Source organism: Pangasianodon hypophthalmus, chromosome 29, assembly GCF_027358585.1.
Source record: "Pangasianodon hypophthalmus isolate fPanHyp1 chromosome 29, fPanHyp1.pri, whole genome shotgun sequence".
Classification (NCBI taxonomy): Eukaryota; Metazoa; Chordata; class Actinopteri; order Siluriformes; family Pangasiidae; genus Pangasianodon; species Pangasianodon hypophthalmus.
In genome coordinates, this window is record NC_069738.1 from 1,296,324 (window position 1) to 1,320,337 (window position 24,014).

At 40.8% G+C, this 24,014-nt stretch overlaps 1 protein-coding gene across 1 annotated transcript; it reads left to right on the forward strand.

Moving 5' to 3' along the window:
- Nucleotides 1-2,902: 2,902 nt before the first annotated feature.
- Nucleotides 2,903-6,218, forward strand: LOC128317724 (uncharacterized). Its single transcript, XM_053231592.1, has 3 exons — nt 2,903-2,983; nt 3,163-3,330; nt 5,424-6,218. Exons 2-3 carry the CDS (start codon nt 3,163-3,165, stop codon nt 5,973-5,975), a joined length of 720 nt encoding a protein of 239 aa, XP_053087567.1. The 5' UTR covers nt 2,903-2,983; the 3' UTR covers nt 5,976-6,218.
- Nucleotides 6,219-24,014: the final 17,796 nt, after the last annotated feature.

Consider the following 24,014-nt stretch of genomic DNA (forward strand, 5'->3'; position numbering starts at 1 on the left):
TGCTTCTCCCCACAGCATTTAGAGGTGCTACACCTTTGTAGTTAAGCTAAAATGCTCTTACACAGTAAAAGGATAGTGTCAGGACTAAGTTACCCATCAGCCCCTGCACCTCACGGTATCATGGCCACATGAGTCATGTTTATGTCCAATTGAGCAGGGGTATTTAAGTTCTTTCTCTGGTAGCACTCTGTCTTGCATTTGTCGAGCTCATGTCATGTTCTTGTGTTCCTGTGTTTACCTAGTTGTTGTTGTTCTTGTTCATGTACCGTGTATATGGCTTGTATTGCACCAATTAAACCACATCTGCATTGCATTTATCTCCGAATCCAATCCCTGACAGAATGCAAGACCCACTATGAATGCAAATCCAGGAGAACCAGAGGCAGCTTGACCAGATCCAGGCCCATCAAGATTAAATTACGGCCGGGCTCCCCAGAGCACTTTTCTAGGGAAAGCTATAACCTGAGGTCTCGTGGACTCTGGCAAGGAAGGATGTCAATGACCCCATCCCGTCCTGCTGGTGATGTCGCTCCACATCACTCAAGTATCTTGTTAAGAAACTTCAGCTAGTTCAGAATACAGCAGCCAACATCATAAATGTATAATTAAAAAATGGCAAGAAAAAGTTGATGGTTTTTCAAATAAGATAAAGTAAACTGCTATGTACATATGGCATAAGCTTATCTGCTGAATACTATGCCTCTGGAAGATTTTTAATCCTCCATTTATACTGTATCTTAATATTCTATATTACTGTATCTTATTTTCCAGGTAATCAAGGTGTAAATCAGGGGCTTAACAATGTAAACACTTTGAAGTAATCGAAGTAATCCAACCAATCCAATCCAGATCCAAATTAGTGTTTAGTGAAATATATAATCCAGAAGGGAATGTGATATGATCTCAACCAAGTGTGCACATGATATATGGGGTGGAATTCAGATAAACTGATGTAACCTGGTTTGGGGAAAGTACCGAATATACAGAGCTTTATATCATATACTGTCTTATCTTTTAATTAGCTCTTTAAAAAAAAAAATAGAATGGCTGAGCTCATGCCACAATTAAAATAAAGTCAGTGGGCCAATGAAATAATTGTGGCGAAAGGTAGGGGTATGATTTAAAAGAAAAAAAGAGAAAACTCTGCCTAATGAGATCATTACTTTTAGAATTGTATAAAAGCTTGAGCCATGATTACGTAAAGCAGGTGTTCATCTTGGCTTTGTTGGTTGATTCAATAGTCTACTGATTTTTTGGCATCCAGAACCCCTTATCTTTGGAAGTCTTTTTTTATTATTCTGAATTGAAGCGTTTTTGCCATGACATGCCATAGCATGTTATGTTTACATTTACAGCAACTTATTATATTGTTACTCTTTTGGACTACTGTTATATCTGATTCACATTCTTACTAGAACTGTGTACTAGTCTGCGCTTGCACTGTATCTAACTGTGCCTATTGTCTTGTTTTGGTAGTCATTGTACTGTCTTTTGCTGTTTGCACATGTTTGCACATGCTCTTTATCTAGATATGTCTAGTCTCTTGTAGTTCTGTGTTTTATGTATTGTTGTATGCGTTATCTTCCTGTTACTTAATTAAAATTGTCTATTATTGCATATAATATATATAATATACCTATTATCCAGATTTGGGCCCAAATACTATATATATTTAACATGGATTTTTGTGTTATAACTAAATAGCATTAATAGAATTTAACACAATAAAAATAACCCATTTATAAAGTAAAATAAACTCAGCATGTATGGTCAGTGTATACCAACTAGCTACCTAAAAAGAAAAAATGCAAAACAGAAGAAAATTCTCTTCCCCAACTCTTCCCTTACCAAAAACAGAGACCAAAACCCACACCTGAAAGAAATGGCAGTTGCGCCCATACTACGTGAATATATACAATGTCAAAATCACCACAGCATAGATTCTCAAGATTAAACCAAGGAAATTAGATCCAGGTTTGAACTAATACTATTTGAGCAATAAAAACTTGAGTAACATGAGTTGTGCTTGCTTGAAGTGACTCAGTCAGATTTAGTTCTTCAAACAATGTTGTAACTGAGTTCTCATAATTCAGATAAGTAAATATGACATTTAAACAGATTTGAGTACTGATTACTCATTTCATTTAGTCATTGCCACTGTTGGGTTTTTACAATGTACCATAACTAAGCATACTACAGGGTGATGTAAATAAGACGAAGTCAAATGAGTTCAACAAACTCCAAACTGTCCAGATCTGCACCCTTCTGTAGGTAGGACAATCAATAATATTTTACAGGGCTTTCAATAATTTGCCCAACAATAATTTGTTAGTATAGCAGCCAGATATACAATGCAAAAGACAATTCTGCCATTCAAATTCACCTGTGCTCCTGAAGGTAACTTTATTGATTCTTTTTCCCCTTATTGTGTTGACTCAATGTGCTACTGCTTTTACTGGTCATACATGATAGTGAATAGGCCACTCCTCTTTTTTTTTTTTGGTTTTACATTCAGCATAAAGCAGCAGCAGAGACCAGTCATATATCTTCTTTTGAGGTGTCTGAGGTAATGCTGCTATCAATTTCTTTTAGCTCGTTTAATTGTGATGCAGATGGGTAATGTGTGTTTTGTGGAAATTCTCTTAATAGATGGAAAAAGAAATGGCTCCCACAATAATGGACAAGTAAGCTGCATTTCTTTGAGCAAATAAGATATTTTAATTCTTCTTTATGATCTAGAACATTATGTTAATGAAGCTGTTCTAACAGTGGATTTCTATGAAACTTATTTTGCAATGATATGTTGTTAATAAACTCACACTTATCCTCTTATTTCTGTCATTAACCAATGTGTTCTTTTAAAAGCGCAGAGCTGTGTGTCAGCTTAGACAATTTTAAAAGAAATGCTGCTGTCCTAGTGAACAAAGCCTCTGAGCTTACCACCCAGCTTCCTGGTAGTAGTGGTATTGGGATATTGGAAAAGGTAAGTGTAAACTTGTCATGTTTTAACACTCAGGTTTAGTGGGGCTTCAGCCCCTTGTCATAGGCAATGGCAGGAATAACAATATGCAAGAATAATCCTTGCTCTCTCTCTCTCTCTCTCTCTCTCTCTCACACACACACACACACACACACACACTTGATGTTTATTTTTATCTCAAGATGATCCATAGCATCCTGTTCTTTGGGAATATACATGAAGAAAAGTACGGACCAGAGGACATCTTTGGCACACTCCATGATAAGATCAGAGAGCGCTTCCCAGAGCCATTCAGTCAGTACACAACCTGTGTACCTCAAAAAACACCTTTCTCCTACTTTCTGGAACTGGTTAGTGAAACACACGCTTTCCTGTTAGTGTTAGAAATCATTAAGTTCTATTTCTCCCCTCCTAACCACCAGGGACAGTGTTTAAACTCCTAGATACCTTCTTATGCGTATGTGAACACATGCTGAGACCTTAACACAAAGTCACATGGTGACTGTAAGAAGTATTTTACTGTAAAATTCTATCATCAACGGTTTTCTGTTCTCACATCATATACAGGTCACTCTGAAAGTATTGGAATGGCAAGGCCTGTTCTGTTGTTTTTGCTAAACCTTGAAGACATTTGGGTTTGAGATCAAAAGATGAATATGAGACAATAGATCAGAATTTCAGGGTTCATTTCCTGGTATTTATATCTAGACATGTTAAACAACTTAGAACATGGCACCTTTGGTGGTAGACCACCCACTTTTTAGCTGAGCAAAAGTATAGAAACAGAGAGTCTTAAAGTAAATAACACTTAATGTTTGGTTGCATATTCCTTGCTTGCGATAACTGCATTGCTGCATCCACTGACATCACCAAACTGTTGGTTTCTTCTTTTGTGATGCTTTTCCGGGCTTGTAGCGCAGCTTCTTTCCGTTGTTGTTTGTTGTGGGTTTTTTTTTTTTGTTCAGTCTCCTCTTCAGGAGGTGAAATGCTGTTCAGTTGCGTTAAGATCTGGTGATTGACTTGGCCAGTCTAAAACCTTCCACTTTTTTCCCCTGATGAAGTCCTTTGCTTTGTTGTCAGTGCTTTTTGGGTCATTGTCTTGCTGCATGATGAAGTTCCTCCCAGTTAATTTGCAATTGGCAAACAGAATGTTTCTGTAGACTTCTGAATTCATTCTGCTGCTACCATCATGAGTTCCATCAACAATAAAGGCCAAGCCATGATGATGAGCTTGTATGTTTTGGATCATGAGCAGATCTTTTTTCTTTCAGATCTCACTTCTTTCTCTACACTTTGGCCTTTCCATCACTTTAGTAGAGATTAATCTTGATTCCAGAACTTTTGTGGCTCATCTCTGTATTTCTTTGTGAATACTCTTCTTCGAACCCAGAGTAGACATTCAGAGCTTTTAATTGTTTAATTAATTGTTATAAACAAACAACCTAAGAGGACACACCTGGGCAACAAGAAACCTCTCACCTGTCAGTCACGTGTTCCAATATTTTTTATCACTTGAAAAATGGGGTGGGTCAATCAAATGGTGTCATTCTAAGTTGTTTAACACATCTAGACATAAATGTCAGGAAATTAAAGCTGAAATTCTGATCTATTGTCTCATATTCATATTTTGACCACAAACTCAAATGTATTCAGTGTATAGTAAAAACATAAGAATTGGCCTTGCTGTTCCAATACTTTTGGAGGGGTTAAAAGGGGCATGAGCTGGTTTCCACTATTCACACAGCTTCAGCGCGAAGAGATTACAAGCTATAATACAGGAGTCATGCTCATCTATCAAATATTTAAGCTCTGTGGAACCTGGGGATGAACACCAGTGACATATTCACTGTCTCAGCAGTAACTGCAGAAGAGAAACTTTGGTCTTTGTTTCAGACGTCCCCTGTGCTAATCAAGCAGAGATGCTGAGACACCTAGGACAGGACATACAGTGGATCTTCAACATTTTGATTTATGGATGTCACCAGGTGTGGCTGGCACAATCTTAAGTCCAGCGTCAATTTTTAGTTCTGCAGCCAAAGAAGCCCTGGAAAGAAGGGCACAGGTTTCAGAAGCAGAAACTAGAACACCCAAATGCCACAAACTTTTTCATCACCTAGACACCCTCATAAGTTATGTCAGCCTCAGACAAGCTCTAAACAGATAAGTGCCTCACTGTTAGGCAACTGAGCACCCTCAACTGACCTGTGGCTTGACCACCAAAACATGCATTCACCATGTGACTGTGTGGTAAAGGTCTCAGCATGTGTATGTACAATCATAAGAAGATATGTAAGTGTTTAAACACTAACCTTGGCAGTTATCTGGTTTTAATAGAACCACAGTTACAAGCATAACTAGTGTTTCTTGTTTCCCAAAATGTTTTTGGCATAATTATCTTATTATTGTTATTCCATGTTTACTGAAATTTAGATTTTTTTTCTAGGTTGTGAAATTTTGCGACCATGCGGAAGACAGAGTGAAGGAAAAACTGTCTGAAACACTACGTGAGTGTGGAAAATCAGGTGATCTATACCCACTAATTGCAGTTGTCATATGCATCTGTGAGATTGGTGACTCCAGATATTATGGAGCATCTCTGTCCTGTGGAAGTGACAAGGTGAGAGAGATCATGACCACTGTGTCCTGTCTGCACGTTTGGCATCCGAAAGTTTCCTCTGCTGTGATGTCTGTGTTTCCTGATGACACCGCGAAAGAAGCACATGGGATAATACTCCCAGATTCAGTGAAATGTAAGGCATATGCAGTGGTGAAAATCAGCAAGTTGAAACGACCTTGTAAGCGCTGCAGTGATCTTTTTTCTTTGCCTAATAATACAGATGTTTTAAATTACCCTGGTAACTGTGCTGAGACTGAGGCAATAAGTAACTTCCTCCATGCTGAGCCTGGACTAAAGGTGGAAGAAACCTTTAAGCTAGAAATGGTCAGGAGGGTGAAAGACAAGTATGAGTATGATGTCAGTGTTGTCTATGTTTAAAATAGATTAAATAGCTAATCTGAGAAAACAACAGTGCTAATGCTAATATTACTAGCAATTACTATCTATATGAATATGAGCAGACATTACTTTATGGACAAACATACGATTGTTATTGCTTTTAGTTATTAAAAATTTACATTTAGCATTTTGCCCCTTAAACTACAATAGATACACCATTGGCAGCACAGATAATACATTCTTAATGCTGATCATGTAAAAGGTAAACAAAGATAAAGAAACATTTTTGGGACAAATTACCTTTTGGAATTACCTTGAAATCATTTTTTAAATAAAATGCTAAACGAGGAGAATTGAGATTGCTGTGTTTCTTTAATTCAGTTCAACTGAATTTTATTTGTATAGCACCTTTAACAATGGACATTGTCAGAAAGCATCTCTACAGAAATATATAAATACAAATAAATTCTAAATTCAAATTCATGAATTTATCTCTTATAAGCAAGCCAGAGGTGAGGCGAGTGTCAAGGAAAACTCCTTGAGACAATATGAGGAAGAATCCTTGAGAGGAACCAAACTCAAAAGGGAACCCATCCTCATCTGGGTGACACCGGATAGTGTGATTATAAATAATTCCCTTCTATAACTGTGTACTATATGGTCAAAGAGTGTGATTGTGCAACCAGGAACTTATGAGCTTATGAGCAACTTATGAATATAAGCATCAGAGTCATTTCTGAATTCATTATAGTTTTATCATGAAGCATCTAAACACCCCATGAAGCATTTAAACACCCCAGTTCACCACAACACTCTATGCCCATGAGCCCTCCCAATCTGCTCCTGTACCTAAGAAAAATCTATTAACAAAAGGCTTGACTAAACAAATACGTTTTCAGCCTTGGCGTAAACACTCATAACTGTTCCATAACTGTGGATCTTTGTAAGAGAAAACTCTGCCCACTGCTGTAGCCTTCACTAGTTGAGGTACCAACAAAGAGCCTGCACCTTTTGATCAAAGTAGTGTTGGCCGATCATAAAAGACCAGATGTTCGCTCAGGTATTGCAGCACGAGACCATTCAGTGCTTTATAGGTCAATAGTAGTATTTTATAATCAATACAAAATTTGATTGGGAGCCAATGCAGTGTGGATAAGATAGGGGTGATGTGGTCATATCTTCTGGTTCTAGTAAGGACTCTCGCTTCTGCATTCTGGACTAACTGGAGCTTGTTTATGCTCCTACTGGAACAGGCAGACAGTAAGGCATAATCCACCCTAGAGGTAACATTATAGTTAGTGCTAGTGATATTATCTACATGAGCTTCAAATGAAAATCTGGAGTCAAAAATCACACCAAGGTCTTTTACTGCTTGTCTTTTACTGTTACCTTAACGCCAACAACATTTTCTAGTCTATTGAGGAGAATAGTATGATCAGTGGTATTAAAGATCTAAGCACTAAGATCAAGCAACAAAAGCAAGGAGACACAACCCTGATCAGAGGCCAGTAGTAAGTCATTTACCACTTTTACCAGCGCTGTCTCTGTGCTATGATGAGGCCTAAATCCTGACTGATACATTTCCTGAATGTTATTCCTATGTAAGTATGAGCATAGCTGCTGTGCTACAACCTTTTCTAGGATCTTGGAGATAAAGGGGAGGTTTGATATTGGTCTATAGTTAGACAGCTGACAGGGGTCAAGGTTAGATTTCTTAATCAAGGGTTTGATAACTGCTAGTTTAAAAGTTTTAGATACATAACCATTGCAAATGGAAGAAATGATTATTTTTAGAAGAGGTTTGATTGCTTCTGGTAGTATCTGTTTGAAGAAAGGGATGTAGTACACAAGTTGATGATTGTGATGAGGAAAATAGTGAAATTAGTGTGGTCTTTTGAAGGGGAGTAAAAGATTCGAATCACTGATCTCTTATAGTTATATTGTTATCTACTGCGTTAGTTATCAAACTGTCTGACTTTAAATTTATAGTCTGAATTTTCAACTTTGTCAATGAAAAAAATACATGAAGTCATTGCCACTACATATGGATGGTGTGCATGTGTAGTAGACTTTATTTTTGTTATCTTTTATTAGAGTGGTGAGTCATGTTCACTAAGAGATTTTTGGTCCTATTACTTTCTGATTATCCCCTATTGAATCTAAAATGGACACAACTGCTGTTCTCAGAGGCTCTTCCAAGTTATGATACTTTGTCTAAAGAAACAACCACGCTTGAGATGAAATCCGCAAATTCATAAAGGAAATCATGGGGTTCTATAGATAATAATTAGACTTTTTTTTTTTTGTGGCTACATATGTTATGTTAGTATAAAGAACTTCAAATACATTGTATTTATGTCCAGGTTTTTATGTGATGCCTAGATTATCATTATAAATAACTGCAACACCTCCTCCTCTGCCAGTTAGACTGGGAAGATGTATGCATTTGTATCCAGGAGGACAGGACTAGCTTCATTTAATGCTACATACTCATTTGGTTTAATCCATGTTTCTGTTAAACACAGTACATGAAACTCTTGATCAGTAATAGTTTCATTTACAATAAGCACTTTAGATGTAAGTGATCTAATATTTAACAGTCCTAGCTTCAGATCAAAGGTGCTGGCTGTGCAGTCAGTATGATCTCATTTTATGGTAGTTAGGTTAATAAAACAAACGTTTTGAGTATTTCTTTTTGTTTAGCTCAGGGAACAGACACAGTCTCAATATGTTGGAACCTGTGTGATGACTCAGTGAAGCTAGCAGACAGTCAGTTCAGCTTGCTTGTCTGCTCCCTGGCCTTGGCTCTGGATTGTCACAGATTAAGTAGGCCTGTTCTGAGACTATGAGGTATGCTGTAAGAAGTGAGAGGAGCACCTTCCCAAGTGGGATGGATACTATCCCGCCTAATAGGCTAGCCTTGCCCTCAAAATTACTCCAATTATCTATAAAGGCCTCATGGGTTTCAGGGCATATTCATGCAGGTATTTAATCAGCCAATCATGTGGCAGCAGCACAATGCAAAAAAGAGCTTCAGTTAATGTTCACATCAAACATCAAACATCAAATTAAAGAAAAAGTGTGATCTCTGTGACATAGATTTTGGTACCAGAAGGGCTGGTTTAAGTATTTCAGATACTGCTGATCTCTTGGGATCATTTGTCTTTACAACATTGCTTCAGTTCATTGATGTTTGAGGGCTTTTGTTTATGTACAGCTCTCTTAAGATCTCAATGAGGTTGAGGTCTGGACTTTGACTTGGCCATTCCAACACCTTGATTTTTTTTTTCTTCTTTAGCCATTCAGGTGTCTATTTGCTGGTGTACTTGGTATCATTGTCCTGTTGCATGACCCAATTTCAGCCTAGCTGGACAGATGGCCTCACATTTGCCTCAAGAATATTCTGATACAAAGTGGAGTTCATCATTGTCTCAATGACTGCAAGTTTCCCAGATCCTGTGGCTGCAAAACAAGCCCAAATCACCACCCCTCGACCACCATGCTTCCCAGGTGGTATGGTGTTTTTGTGGCAATACGCTGTGTTTGGTTTTTCTGATTGTGTTGCCATGAACATAGACATTTAATGTGCTTAAAGAAGCCTGTAAGTCACATGATGTAGTAAGTGGAGTTTTCTTTATATCTCTGCGCATTAAACAGTCTGACCTTGGACTGAATTTGCTGGGACACCCAGTCCTGGGAAGATTGGCAACTGTCTTAAGGTCTCTCCATTTGTAAACAGTCCTTCTCACTGTAGAAAGGTGAATTTTAAATTGTTTGGAGATGGCCTTATAACCCTTCCCAGATTGATGAGCCACAGCAATTGCTTCTCTGAGGTCATGGCTGATGTTCTTTCTTCTTGGCACGATGTAGACACACAACCGAATGCTCCAGAACACCAAACTGCCAAAAGTTCTGCTTTTATAGAGGTGGTCACAACTTCTTGATGACTAACAAATCTGTTGCATTTCATTAATAACATCTGGTTGCTAATTACTCTATTAATGATTGTGGAAGTAGGAACGGTGTACTTATTTTTTCCCACCTGGTTATTGAATGTTTGTTTACTTTTTGTGAAAAATTACTACTTATAGAAATGTGTTGTGTTTTTTGTTGTCACCTGAGATTACTTGTTTGTTTATAGTAGTTGGTGAGGACAATAATTTAGAAATTATTGAAATATGAAATTGAAAGAAAGAAGAAATTATTGAAATATTATTGAAATTGAAAGAAATAGTTTAGAATTAATGTAAAGTTTTGGTGTGTCTGCGCCCACTGTAACCTCAGATTCCTGTTCTTGGCCGACAGGAGTGGAACCCAATTTGATCTTCTGATTTTATAGCCCATCTGCCTCTAGCTTAGCTATAGTGTACATTCTGAGATGCCTTTCCACTCACAATGGTTGGAAAGAGTGGTTATTTGAGTTACTGTAAACTTTTACAGTGAATGTATATACAATGTCATTAGGAACACTTGTACACCTGCACATCGATGCAATTATCCAATCAGCCAATCATGCGGCAGAAGCACAATATACAAAATCTTGCAGGTTAAGAGTCTCAATTAATGTTCACATCAAACATCAGAATGGGGAAAAATATGATCTCAGTGACTGGCCATCCAGACCAGGCCATTCTCAGCAACTTCGGAAACTTTCAGTTGGAGGACGCTGTACACACCTGAGCTTCCACTCCTCACAGACATTTGTTTTTTTTTTGCACTTCCCTTTTTTGCTTTTTACTTGTTTCTTCTCACCCCTACATGTGCTGCTGCACCTCATCAGCATTTGTTTGCTTGTTTTGATTTTTTTCTCTCTTTTTCTCCCTCCCCCATCTTTGCTTTTTGTGTTTCCTCTTGTTTTGCCAGTGCTCTTAATCTTAATAAAACCTGCAGGATATATATCCTGGATATATATCTAATTCTGCATTCATTAATGGATTACTTAACTACTTTTTTATAATTGTTGCTGCTTTGATATTCACCTAAACTGCTCAGTTTTTTTGCATCCTGCAAGATAATGTTTTTCCTACCACCCTGTTGGTCTGAGCTGGTGAGTAAGCCTCTTCTCCTCTTTGAGATAGGTCAATGTACGCCATGTGTCCTACACTTCTGTGTTCACTGGCAGGGGTTGTCTCGCTGGCCCTGGCTAATGTGACTGAGCTCTGTGGACTGTACTGTGAGGGTGAGTGTGTGGAGTTACAAAGGGGTGAGCCGCCCTTATGAGTTCATTACACTATCATGTCACCACTAGGATTGTTTTCTCTGGTGCAATTTTTATTATTATACACAGGGATGAATTTGGCTGCACCCCTTGACTGTGGCTCTGCAATGCCGTGTAGCTACTCCATATCTCAGGTTCACTGCTACAACTCCAGTACCTGTCTGGACTGTGCAACATAAATACTCTCTGTTGCTGAATATCACCCAGTGCCCTTGATAGCTCTATCGCTAGTCCAGATACCACCTGACTGTCTACCGCTCTTCTGCAAATGCAATCCCTACCATCTGGTCAAATAGTCATTGTCCTAATATCACAAGTTCAGAAACTCCAGAACACAGATCTCACCACTGTGAAACATTTTAAAATATTTTAATCCAATATATACACTCTAGTGGAGTGACAATTAAAACCTACATGCCTTGATTGTTCTTTCATGTGGAAGCACCAGGACTAAAAATCAATCAATAAAAGAGTTGCTTGAGAAGAAGTGAGGAGAGATAGGGGGAGCATAGGGGCCAGAGACAACAAAATCTGGAAAATGCTGCATTGGTTGCCGGTGACAAGGAAAGCTTGCTTGGAGCACCTTTCAGGATTGCAATAATAGGTGGAATGAGAGAGCTAAAATTGACACTACAATACTGCCATTTTGTGACTGAGATGCTCTCGTAGGGTACAGGAATAGAACAAAGTATCATTAATTTAGGCCATAATGAATCAATGGAACATATCATAGAAGACACTGTTGATGAAACCTGGAACATAACATTAGCTAAACCATAGAGCACGACAAGATATTCATAATTGTGTAGAAGTCTGTCTTCATGCATAAGGTTGTAAGCACTCCTAAGCTGGAGGGATAGCTCCAAATACCAATAGCACAGTCCTGCTGTTTGAAAGGCTTGAAGTGATGAGACCGCCAGACTTTCAATAGAGGTAGAACTGCACTAGTGAGGGAGACATTGGCCATAGCAGCAAGAAGACATTTACGGCATTTGGCAGACGCCCTTTTCAGAGCAACTTACATTCATTTCCTTTATACAACTGAGGGTTAAGGGCTTTGCTCAAGGGCCCAGCAGTGGCAGCTTGACTGTGCTGGGATTAGAACACATGACCTTCCAATCAGAAGTCCAGTGTCATAAGATCTTAACCACTACTGACCAAGACCAGTCTTCTTCATAAAGAAGACCAGCCTATTCCATAAATAGACCCAATTTTTGGCAGGGTCCCACAGTACCACAAATATCCTGGTGTTTATAGTGAACTTCTATGAGTTCATAATCTATTACTAATTATGAAAGGGACTAAAGTAATTGATGAACTCGTAGTTAAAAATTGGTGGAACAATTATACAGAAATACAATAAATACTGCAGTAGATAAGATAGAAATTGGCTAAATTTCACCTACATAAATTAATAAATAAATCAAGAAAATCACTGTTTCCATCTGTTTGGTTTGAAGAAATACATTACCCATCAGCCCCTGCATGCCACATGAGCTTGTCACGCAATCATTGATCACTCACATCTGTTTCCTGTTTCACTTAATTAGTGTCACTATTTAAGTTCCGACTTCTGTGTGCCTCATTGTCAAGCTTTTGTTGCTGTCATCACTTGTTGTTGTGTGGGCTCTGTTACTACCTCTAGTCTGTATGCTTCTTGCCATAATATATCAATACTAGTTGCTAGCATGCTGTCTAAACATGTCTGTAGCTGTCTTAACATGAAGGGTAGGCATATATCCTCTGTCATACAGGACAAATTGCTAATAAATATCTGAAAAAAGTAAGCCTGAAAGTAAGACGAAAGAACAAAATCTGAAATAAATTTCCCTGGAAAACTTATGAATATTTTATGGAATGGAAAAGACAGACAAAAGAGTAATGCAACTAAAGAGATGCATTATGAGATTAGCTATATTCCAACGTGACTGAGTAAACCAGCATGATTCACACTGACTGTTGTGTGTTCTCAGTGACATTTATCATACATTTATCATAGAAGAGGTGCTTACAGGGGAGGGAGGCGAGATAGGAGAATGGGCCCAAGTGCAGAGTTGGCTTAAGGGATTACAATGTAAGAGGAAATTGTAAAATATAAGCAATTGAGTTAGATTTTCATTTAATCACCAAGTAAACATATTTTTATTGGCTTCCTGTCTTTCCTCCAACCTAAACAGGAATCAAACCCAAGACCTTGGCACTCAGAACCTACCTATCAGCAATTGTGGCAGTTGAAATTTTCACTTCACAAGCCTGAAAGGAAGATGAAAAGACAAAATTTGACTAGCAAAGAGACTCTGCATTCACTTGGTTTTACCTATTTGCATGTCAAATCACAGGTTATTTTGTGTTTCTTATATTTCTTGGCTTATTTTTCAATATTTGCTGCCCATGGCAAATATTTTGAACTAACACCAAAATCTAAATAATTTGACTAAATTATATAAAAATAAATTACTTTTCCCAAAATAATTTTTATCCCAGCTCCTCCCATTTCCCTCTGTAAAGAAATATGTACAGATTTCAGTTTTTCTTGCCTTCAGAATAGCCTTTTACATTTTATTGATCAAGTACAGTAAGTTTCTCTCTTACTTACATAAAGCCCCATTATCAGAAACAGTGATCGAATTAATCAGGAACAAAGAGTTTGTGCTGCCCTTTAGCATTTAGATGTCTCTGTCTAAGAAAGACGCATGACACACATCACCTGCGCATCGCCGAAAACACCCAACCAATAGAAATGAGCCATGAAGCAGTTCAATGTCTTATCTTGTCCTACCATAGATTTACTTGCCATAGAATTATGTTGATCCACATTTCAAACCATTTCCCTTAGTTTGAGTGTTCTGTATCACTCAATATAGCCTTTAATAATAAAAAACGTGTATAGGATAGTGCACGATTTGGTAAATTTGCTGACCATGAATTACTTTCACCTTGCATGGTTCAGGGTTTTGGCTGTGTGACACTGCGGGACCGTAAAAGGCTGCACACACACACAGAGGCAGTAAGTGAGGGGGAACATGCTCTTTATTATCCTTAAAAGTGAAAGTGAAACTTATGGTGCAGGAGGAGGCTGAAGTCGGGGTTTTGAAGCTGTTTACCTGTTTTTCTTGGTAGTGGGGCAGGGGTATTCCTTCACAGCCTCGATCCTCTTTTCTTGTGGCATCAGGAGTCCACGTCTAATCCGATACCCCTGGTACTGTGCCTCCATGAACCCCAGGTGACACTTTTGGGGGTTGGCAGTGAGCCCTGACTTCCAGAGTTCTACGAGGACCTCCCTAAGGTGATGCAGGTGATCGGCCCCAGTAGTAGAGTGGATCACATCAATGTAAGTGGCAGCATATTGGTGATGGGGCTACAGGACAATGTCCATGAGGAATTGGAAAGTAGCGGTCGCCTCGTGCAGCCCAAAGGGGAGAACCCGGTACTGCCAATGACCTCCAGCGGTAGAGAACGCTGTTTGGCGTCGGGACATAGGGCTACCTGCCAATAGCTCTTCCTCAGGTCCAAGGTGGAAATGAACTACGCTCTCCCCAGTCGCTCCACTAACTCGTCGACCCTAGGGAGGAGGTAACCATCAAACTCGGAGACGTGGTTCAGTTTCCAGAAGTTGTTACACAGCTGGATGCTCCCGTCGGGCTTGGGAACTACAATGATGGGGCTGGACCCGGGGTTGGTGGACTCCTCAATAATTCTGTCTTGGATCATCCAGCTGACCTCCTCCTTGGCCCTACAAGATCCATGCCGATCCGCTCAAAGGGGATAATAATGGGGAGAGGGATGAATGGCGCGGGAGCTGGCTTGTAGGGTGAGGTTCGCTGACACTGGGAGCACTGCTGGCAGAAGGCCCGAACTTCTGCCTCCATCCCCGGCCATAAGAATCTGTCCTTCAATTTTTCTAACATGTTGCGGGCCCCCAGATGCCCGCCCAGCGGGTGTGTATGGGCCAGGTGCAGTAGGGCTTTTGTCCTAGTGCAGGGCACGACGAGCAGCTCGCAAAGCTGTCCTCTTCTCTGTGTTGTAGTATAGTAGGCCTCCCTGCACCAGGAAGTAGGCCGTGGGGAGCCGCTGTTCAGGGTTCTGATGGACCCCCTTGATGACACACCTGGCCCCAACAGTTCCTCAGTCGCTCATCCTCCTTCTGCTCCTGGCCGAAGTTTCCCTCTCGGGCAACCTGTGAAAACACAGATGACACAGCGTTGGCGGGGATGGAGGACTCACCTGCAGAGGTTGCGCTGGCATCTCCTTCGCTTTGCGCTAGGCAGGCCAGCCGGGCCCTTGGCCTTTTAGGTCAGGTTTTCTTCTTCTTGGGAACCTTTCTCTCTCTGGCCCTGGTGAACCCTGACCAGTCACGACCCAGGAGCAGGGGTACAGAGAGCTAGGGGACGAGGCCCACCAGCAGAGGCCACTCCTTCCCTTGGTGCTGTAGGTTGACTTTAGCCTTGGGTACCTCCCGAACATCCCCGTGTACACAGGCGACGGTGAGGGAGCCCTTAGTCTTTGAGGTTGGGATGTGGGAGGGCCATGCTAGGGTCACCGTGGGCGGCCATTTATCTCAACGGGGGTGGTGGGGAGACTGGGCAGTGTTTCAGTGTGGAGGGCGCAGCCTGCCAGCCAGGGTTTGCTCACCCATCTCGGTGGAGTGGAAGGGCCTGGCTCAGTCGGCATGGATGCATCCTGGGGCGTCCCAACGGCAGAGTGACTCAGGCTGGGTCTCCCCTCCCCTGGTGGGAACATTTCAGGGTGATGGACTGGTAGACCCCGAGGGAACTCTAGACGCTCGCCCCTGCCGATCTCAAGGGTAGCCACCGCCCGCTCCAGGGCCTCCAGCATCTCCCTGGGGGTTTGGGCTCCCTGGATACCCATGGCCTTCCTCTCTTCCGCTGGCAGAGCCCGGAGGAATCTATCCATGGCCACCCTCTCCAAAACTTCCATGGCTGTGAGGTGGTCGGGTTGCAGCCAGTGCTTAGCGATTCGTAGCAGGGTGTCCATCTGGCTGTGTGGGGTGGCCTTGGGGTCATAGCTCCAGTGATGGAGCTCTGCCGCAGCGCTGGTGGGAAAGATGCCGCAGCGAAGCAAGATCTCCCTTTTAACTGTGTCGTACTGTTCCGCCTCTTCTGGTGACAGACTGTGATAAGCTCGCTGGGCCTCCCCTGTGAGGAAGGGTGAGAGGGCCTGGGTCCAGGCCTCCTTAGGCCACTGTTTGCGTTGGGCGACCCGTTCGAATGTCAGCAGGAAAGCCTTGAGGTCATCGTCTGAAAGTTTCATGAGGAGGCGCTGGGCCTCTCAGCAGGGGTTGGGAAGGGGGACTGTTGCGGCGCTGTCTCGCTGTCTCAGCTCCAGGAGCTCTTGGGTTGTCACATGAAGCCCTCTGGACAGCTCCTGGGTTACGGCCTGCTGCTGCAGGGTGACCTGCAGAAACTGCTGCAGCATAGCTTCCATGGCGCCTTGTGGTGTGCTCATGCCCGCATTCTCCACCAGTGTGACACTGCGGGACCGTAAAAGGCTGCACACACACAGAGGCAGTAAGTGAGGGGGACTGTGCTCATTATTATCCTTAAAAGTGAAAGTGAAACTTATGGTGCAGGAGGAGGGTGTGGGAAGTGAGGCTTGCTGTAGGCAGTTAAGTCTTGGACTTGGTACAGCAAACTTACAGTGGCAGAGCGGCGGCGAGACTGTGAGGATGCAACAGGCCGGCTTAGGCAGCGGAGGGATCGCGGAGCAGCAGAAGCTCGTCTTCCTCGCTTATGTCGGCATCTAGGAGACACACAGAGACAGGGATTAGTGAAGTAATAGCTTTCATTTACCTCTCCTCCGCTAGAGTGGCCGCGAGCTCCTTTTATAGCTCCTCATCTTCTCCGGGAGAGTGAAGAGCAGCCGCGCCACTCATTGGCCGCCAGCCGTGCTGTGTTAGGTCACTCCGCCCCACAGCCACACGCACTCCAGCTGTCCAAAACAAACATGGTGCTGAAAGGGTGCTGCCTTTTCAGCACCATGTTGTCAGTCGCGTGGGGAGCGTTTGATGTTTTACGTGCGTGGGCTGCCAGCCCGTCGTCACAGCTGCTTCAAGGGGAAATCTCTGAGGGAAATGTGGGGGAGCAGAGCCCTGTTTTATAAAAGTTCTAAACTTTCATTCAAACAAAAAAAGTGAAGTGAAAAAACATACGGTTTTGTCATTTGTCCTTTCCTGCAATTTGTATGTTGATTATGCAATGTGCACTAAGTCTATATACTTTTAGTTTCTCCTCAAAATGTATTTTTAAGAAAATGATGTTGTTCTTTCGGCCACTCCCTTTAGGGGTTGCCACAGTGGATCACTGGTCCACATGTTTGATTTGGCACAGGTTTTATGCCAGATGCCCTTCCTGACACAACCCTACCATTTTATCTGGGCTTGGGACTGGCACCCACTTGGGACCGGCACCTTTGTGTAATCACGTGACACAACTGTCACCGATTGACTGTATGAATCTACAGTGCTGGGCTTGTTACAGTAAGCCCACAGCCGCAATTCAAGGCCCACAATTCGGGCCTTCTGCTGGCATACAGCTGGCCTTCTGGCTACTTAAACAGAGCATGCAGGGGCTCATCTGCTCAGCCTTTGTTTCAGAGTCCTGGTAAATGACTTGGATGGTAATTTCTGGTATTTAAAAAGTACAGCTATACTCTAGTCCTTCTTCTGTGCTAGGTTGCCCTCGCCTCATGAACCTAGCCACTCTCTTCCTTCCCTTGAAAAAAATTATTGTTTTCTGGTTATCTTCCTGTAGCAAGTGGTCAGAGGTTTCTCCTCTGGGATTCCTCAAGTTATAATTAATTAAGTTTGAAAGCTTCCTGATCAAGTCTATGTTTTTAGTTCCACTTTTGATTTTCATTTTCACAAAGTCCATATTTTAATATTAATGTTTATTACACGTAAAAGCTTTTAACAGAACGGAAGATGGAAGCATGTGTTAACATAAATGTTACAGGAGAACAGCTTTAACTCAACACTTTTTGAGGTGGCTACTGTTTTCTGATACATGGGAATTTTTCCTAAGAGTCTTCTGGTTTAGGATTTGTGGATGTGCTGACAAAGAGAGGAGAAGCAGTAGTTTCTTCTGTGCAGTCCTATCTTTAAAAATAGCAACACCTAGTGCTGATGTTGAGTACACGCTTCTGAGTTGGGAGGTTTTATTTCTGATCTGCATTTCTACCAGCTGATATTATACACACCATGAAACAGTGGTTCTGAGCTGGTGGGTTGTGAGCAGGCTCAGGGTGGATGTTCAGTATGTTCTTCTCCTTTATGGTAATTTTTATTAGTTTTATTTTTATTATTTTTATTATTAGATTCAGCCTACAGAGCATTAGTCTTTGGACTGGGGGAGGAAAATGGACTACCTGGAGGAAACCCCCAAAGCACAGAGAGAACCTGCAAAATCTGAGCACACAGGGCAGAGGCGGGAGTCAAACCCCCAACCCCAGAGGTGCGAGGCAAATGTGCTGACCACTAAGCCACCGTACCTCCCAATATGGAACGCCCCCCATTTAAAAAACAAATATTTATTGACTGCTGTACTGTGTATTTGTATTTTTTGAAATAATTTTTACAAACAAATTTGAAAGTATACAAATTGAGAATTTGTTACTGATTGCTACATTACAGCTTTGTACTTTTATTTAATAGTATCCTTCTAATAACATACTTACTAAATAATTAACTAGTAGTTCTTAGTATTTTATAGGAATATGAAAGGTGTAAATGAAGAACTACTAATTTGTTCCCGCTTAGTTCCTGCATAGTTACCTATGAGTTGTTGAACAGTACTGTAAAGTGTTACCCTAAAAAATTCTGGACAAATGTTTGAACTTGCTGTATAAATTCTGTATACAGGATTTCTAGAGCTTCTTAACACGTTTTGAATTTATGAATTAGTAAGAAAAAACCCTGTAGCTCTAGAAACTGCTTTGGCACACAGTCAATGGCTATCTGGGTAATATAGTAAAATTATCTGATGGTTAATCATGCTCCTACTGCTGACTGGTATCCATACATGAGCATGTCACACATCAGTATAATTGTACATATCATCTGGTGATTTTATTTAGCATGTTTCCTCATGTACTTCATCTAATTCTTGGCTATGCCACTGCCACAGTGCCGGCACAATTCATTCATAAGCCCGAGTGCAAGTGAACACATTATGGGGCCCGCAGTCCTCTCATATGCCACTGCCAGTGCGCATACATAAACTAATAGCAGAATTAAACATTCTAACATATTACTACATACTTTAGTAAAGATCATTCTTTAAAGACAAAAACATGGGTCTATCATAAAGGTGGACTTGTTTGGATTTATTCCTTGCAAATCCATTGATTTATATAATCGAAATCTATCTGTCTTGGATCCTTATTGCCTTGAAGCACATCAGCAGATGTCCCTATGTGGTCAGCATTGTAGAGACTATGGGCAGGATCAGTAGAGCTGCTGGGGTCAGCATTGTCGCCATGATGAGCCACATTCGCGGATGTAACATTAGGCCTATCGTTACCGAACACAAGGTTGCGTTGTTTGTGCTGATTTCTGGATAACTGCTGATGGCACTCGACAGTGCAGGTACAGATGAACCAGGTACTGTGCAGTCAGCACTTTCAGCAGTTTCTGCCATCTTTGGTATCTGTTGTCTGCTTTTTGTATCTGTTTCTGTTTTTTTTTTCACTGTGTGATTTATATTTCTGCATCACTTTTGCATTAGCACACCTTGTGGGTTTAACTAATGGGTTTAGGTCTAGAGTGACATGTGATATTTGTTATCCAATAGCAGATAAAACAAGAGTGTGATCAGCCAATTAAAATGGTCAGATCATTTTAAAGTAAAAGTTATTTCTCCTGGAGGATACAGGGAAAGCCCCTCCCCTGACATTCATACTTATACTTTTTTGTTTTAATCACACAAGCTTTTACATTTATTTCACAAATTGTCTTCATAAAAAATTTATTTTAATTCAGCAACAGGCCCCCTTATAGTCTGGGCCCTTGTGCCCCCTGTTGCGCTGGCCCTGGTCACTCACTCACACCGTATACTTATATACCATACCATACTTATATACCATATATGTTTCATAATGTTGTACAGGTGTTCTCATTCTAATAGCCCTGCTCAGGTTATAATATATTGCTTTTCTTTGTGAAGCTTATGTACCTAAACTCAATAGCTAACTACATGCTGTTCCTTATGGTCCACACATTGTGTATATCATAGTCATGTGCGTTTTTATTAATACTTTACAACAGATTATTTATAGTGTAATTTATGATAAATGAGAAATTAAACTTAGAAAACAAGATAAGATTGTTGTGTAATTTTAATAAAAGTAACCAGACATTTAAAAGAATGGGGAAAATAAGAATTAGAATAAGAAACAACATGCAGACTAGGGCTGAAACGATTTCTCGAGTAACTCGAATACAAAAAATCATCGAGGCAAATTATTTGCCTCGAGGCTTCGTTTAGTCTATTTACTGTAACTACACACGGAACACTGTGTTTCCCCACGGACCATTATTACTGACGCACAACCCGATAAACGCCGGAAACACAGAAGACGCGGCAGAATGAAAAATGGAGGAACGGCGAGAAAACAGCGAGGGGTGAGGAGAAGATTCAGGTCAAAGAAAACGGCAGAAAGTTTCCAAAGTTTGGGATCATTTCAAACTAAAACCGAAAGAAAACTCCGTACAGTGTGTTTACTGTAAGACTGAACTGGTGTAACACAACAGTAAAAGTTCGATGCTTCAACATTCACGTTGATTGTCTCATTCTCTCTCTCTCTCTCTCTCTCTCTCTCTCTCTCTCTCAGTTGTTTATTTTAAGAGACCTATCTTATTTTCTCTTGTATATTTAGTATTGCTCTTTAATAAGAAAAATTACTTCTTATCCGATTACTCGATTAATCAATGGAATAATCGATAGAATACTCGATTACTAAAATAATCGATAGCTGCAGCCCTAATGCAGATCAAAAATAACATCTCTCATTTGTTCTGTGTTTTAAACCTATTTCCACCACTTTAATAAATCTCATAACAGGAGTACCCAAGCAAGCCAGGCATGTTACACCAACATCCTAGTAGGACTCATTAGGGCCTTTCGCACCGCAGGAACCTTTTCATAGTACCTGAACTAGTTGTGGAACTACCCACTTTTTGGTGTTTTCGCACCTCCGGAACTGGGTGTGATTTTAGTACTGGCTGCCTTTTTCGAGAACCAAATTAGCTCCTACTCCGGAGCAGGGTCTAACCAGCACAACTGGTACTATCCGTGACGTAAGTAGACGTTGATTGGCCAAACGCGTACAAAAACGCCCTCACCTGCCATGATTTAAACCGCCGTGTAAACATACTGTAGTGTCGACTTATTCCGCAAGTATGGAGAATAGCGATAGATGGACGTGAGACACAACAAACACACAGCTCCGATCACAGCGTCCTCCATCCTCCGGTTGTTTACGTTGTTCTTCTTTGTTTCCGTTGTTGAACACCGCGCACAAATGACGTCGCTGTCGATCGGCTTACGTCACTTCCTAGTGCCCGCTGTCGGTGCGAATGCAGCCCTTTAAACGGTACTGGGAAATAGTTCACGCAAAATCGGCCAGTACTTTAGTACTGTAAATTTAGTTCTGGAACTGAAGCGGTGTGAAAGGCCCTATTGTGTGCCTACAGTGTTGGCATCCTTTGTTAAAATAATTGCATAAAATAAACATTACACACTATGATTTGAGATTACAGGAAGAAACTCAGTGCTGATATTTTCTGTCAAAAAACATTAATCAGATTTACTCATGGAGTGGCTGTGGAGATTAAATAAATGATCACCACTAGAGGGCACTGTCTTACAACACAAAAGTTTAAATCAAACTTTATTTAAGAATGGCTGAAATAAAAATGGCTTCACACCGACGTCTTCACAATTATTAAATGAGGTTGTTGAGACATACTTTCTGGGTTAAAGTACAAAGAGCCAAAGGTTCTAGATTTGACCTTTTTTGAGTGTGTAAACCTCATTACTTGGTCTTTACTATTAGACTAAAGATTCCAGGACAAAAACTCAACACGCAAATTATGCGTTAATGAAGAATTCAAAATGTGTTGATGCTGATCAGTGTGGAAAGTGTGACGTTTCTCCGACTGGTCCTCCTTCACGCCTCAGTGAGAACCATCATCTCCAAAAGGAGAACAGCTGAGACACATGTCAATCAAACCAAAGGACCCTAAACCATAACACCTTATACATTAGAGCTCTTGTACCCAGCAGGAATAAACTCCCTGAGATGTTCTTGGATTATGGTGCCTCCTTGGTTAACATCATTAGAGAATGGAGTAGCACAAACAGTTATGGGAAAAAGAAAGTACACCCTCCTTTAATTCCCTTTTTTTATTAATCAGGGCCTAAATGAAAATTGTGTGGTCCTCACCAATTCTATAACCAAATAAATAGGCGTTCTGTAGGGGTTTATCAATCTCTCACATCATTTTGGAGATATTTTGGCCCATTCTTCTTTGCAACATTGAAAGTGAGCATGGGAACATAGGACTGTCTCTCTAGGTAGGAAGCAAACCATTGCAATGCTGTTCAATGAATTCCACGACTCAGGAGGGTGGACAAGAGTATCTTGTGGTTAACTGTGTCATATGCTGCTGAAAGGTCAAGGAGGATGTAGACTGATGACAGTTTGGCTGATCTAGTGGCATGGAGCTTCTCAGTGATGGCCACAAGGGCAGTATCTGTGGAATGTTCTACATGAAAATGCTGCTACACACACACACACACACACACACACACGCTGCTATCTACTGCTATCCTTCAATTGAATACAATTGTCATTGAGTCATGTTTACTTTGTGACTTTGCATATTACACAATTAGTGCAATTACTCACCTATGTTTACAAAACCCATGCATATTGCACTCTATTTTATATTGTATATATATCTATAACCACGTTCTCCTTTTTCATACCAGGAGCGGTGGCCTTGTATCTCATGTTGTAATATGTATGGCAGTCTGTAAATAGTAGTCAGAGGTTGATGTTCCTTCAGAAACCAAGTTAGTGATTATTATTTCTTTCAAGTAAAATTATGTTTTTTAAAATTCCAAGTTAAAATAGGATGTTTTATAAGACTTCTTATCTAATTAGACTATTTAATTAGATTTATAGTGCAGCAAGTCATTGAACCCATGCAACTCAGCCAAGCCCGACTCAAGCCAATGAGTGACACGATGCTCCATTAAACCGCCATGCAAAGCTCTTCTACAAGCCCCCGAGTAGGTTCTCCCAATGCCTCACTCTCACTCTTCTGTTACATCTACGCCAGATTCGGTGTTGAACTCCAAATCCCATAACACCACGTGACCTACAAACATGGCTGCCAAGGGCTCCAACTGCCATCACCCATGTTCAAGTTTACCTGATCACAGTCACCTGGACTCAGCTGAATATTCACACAGTATAAAAACTCTCACATCCGTTCACAAACTCTGAAGTAGAGTTGATTTCAAGGGTGGTATTTGAATTTGGAATCTAATCTGCTCTTATTTCTCAATATGAAGTCCAAAGAGCTGCTGCAGTTATGTGATGAAATCATGTCAACCTGGACAAAGTCTCTGAGAAATCGATAAAGAAAATAGCTTGTGAATTCCACGTGTTTCTGTACGGTTGGGTCCATAAGTATTTGGACAGTGACACAATAAAAATAATAACAGAAGAGTTTAATAAAAATATTGCATTAACCATTTAGGAATTACAGCCATTTTTTATAGAGTCCCTCCATTTTCACAGGCTCAAAAGTAATTGGGCAAACTAATAAAATTATA

What these genes read in the sequence shown, in the direction of transcription:
- LOC128317724 (XM_053231592.1), top strand. Translation starts at nt 3,163, where the DNA reads ATGATCCATAGCATCCTGTTCTTTGGGAATATACATGAAGAAAAGTAC. An exon ending in TCTCCTACTTTCTGGAACTG is followed by an intron (nt 3,331 to 5,423) that starts GTTAGTGAAACA and finishes TTTTTTTTCTAG; the next exon opens with GTTGTGAAATTTTGCGACCA.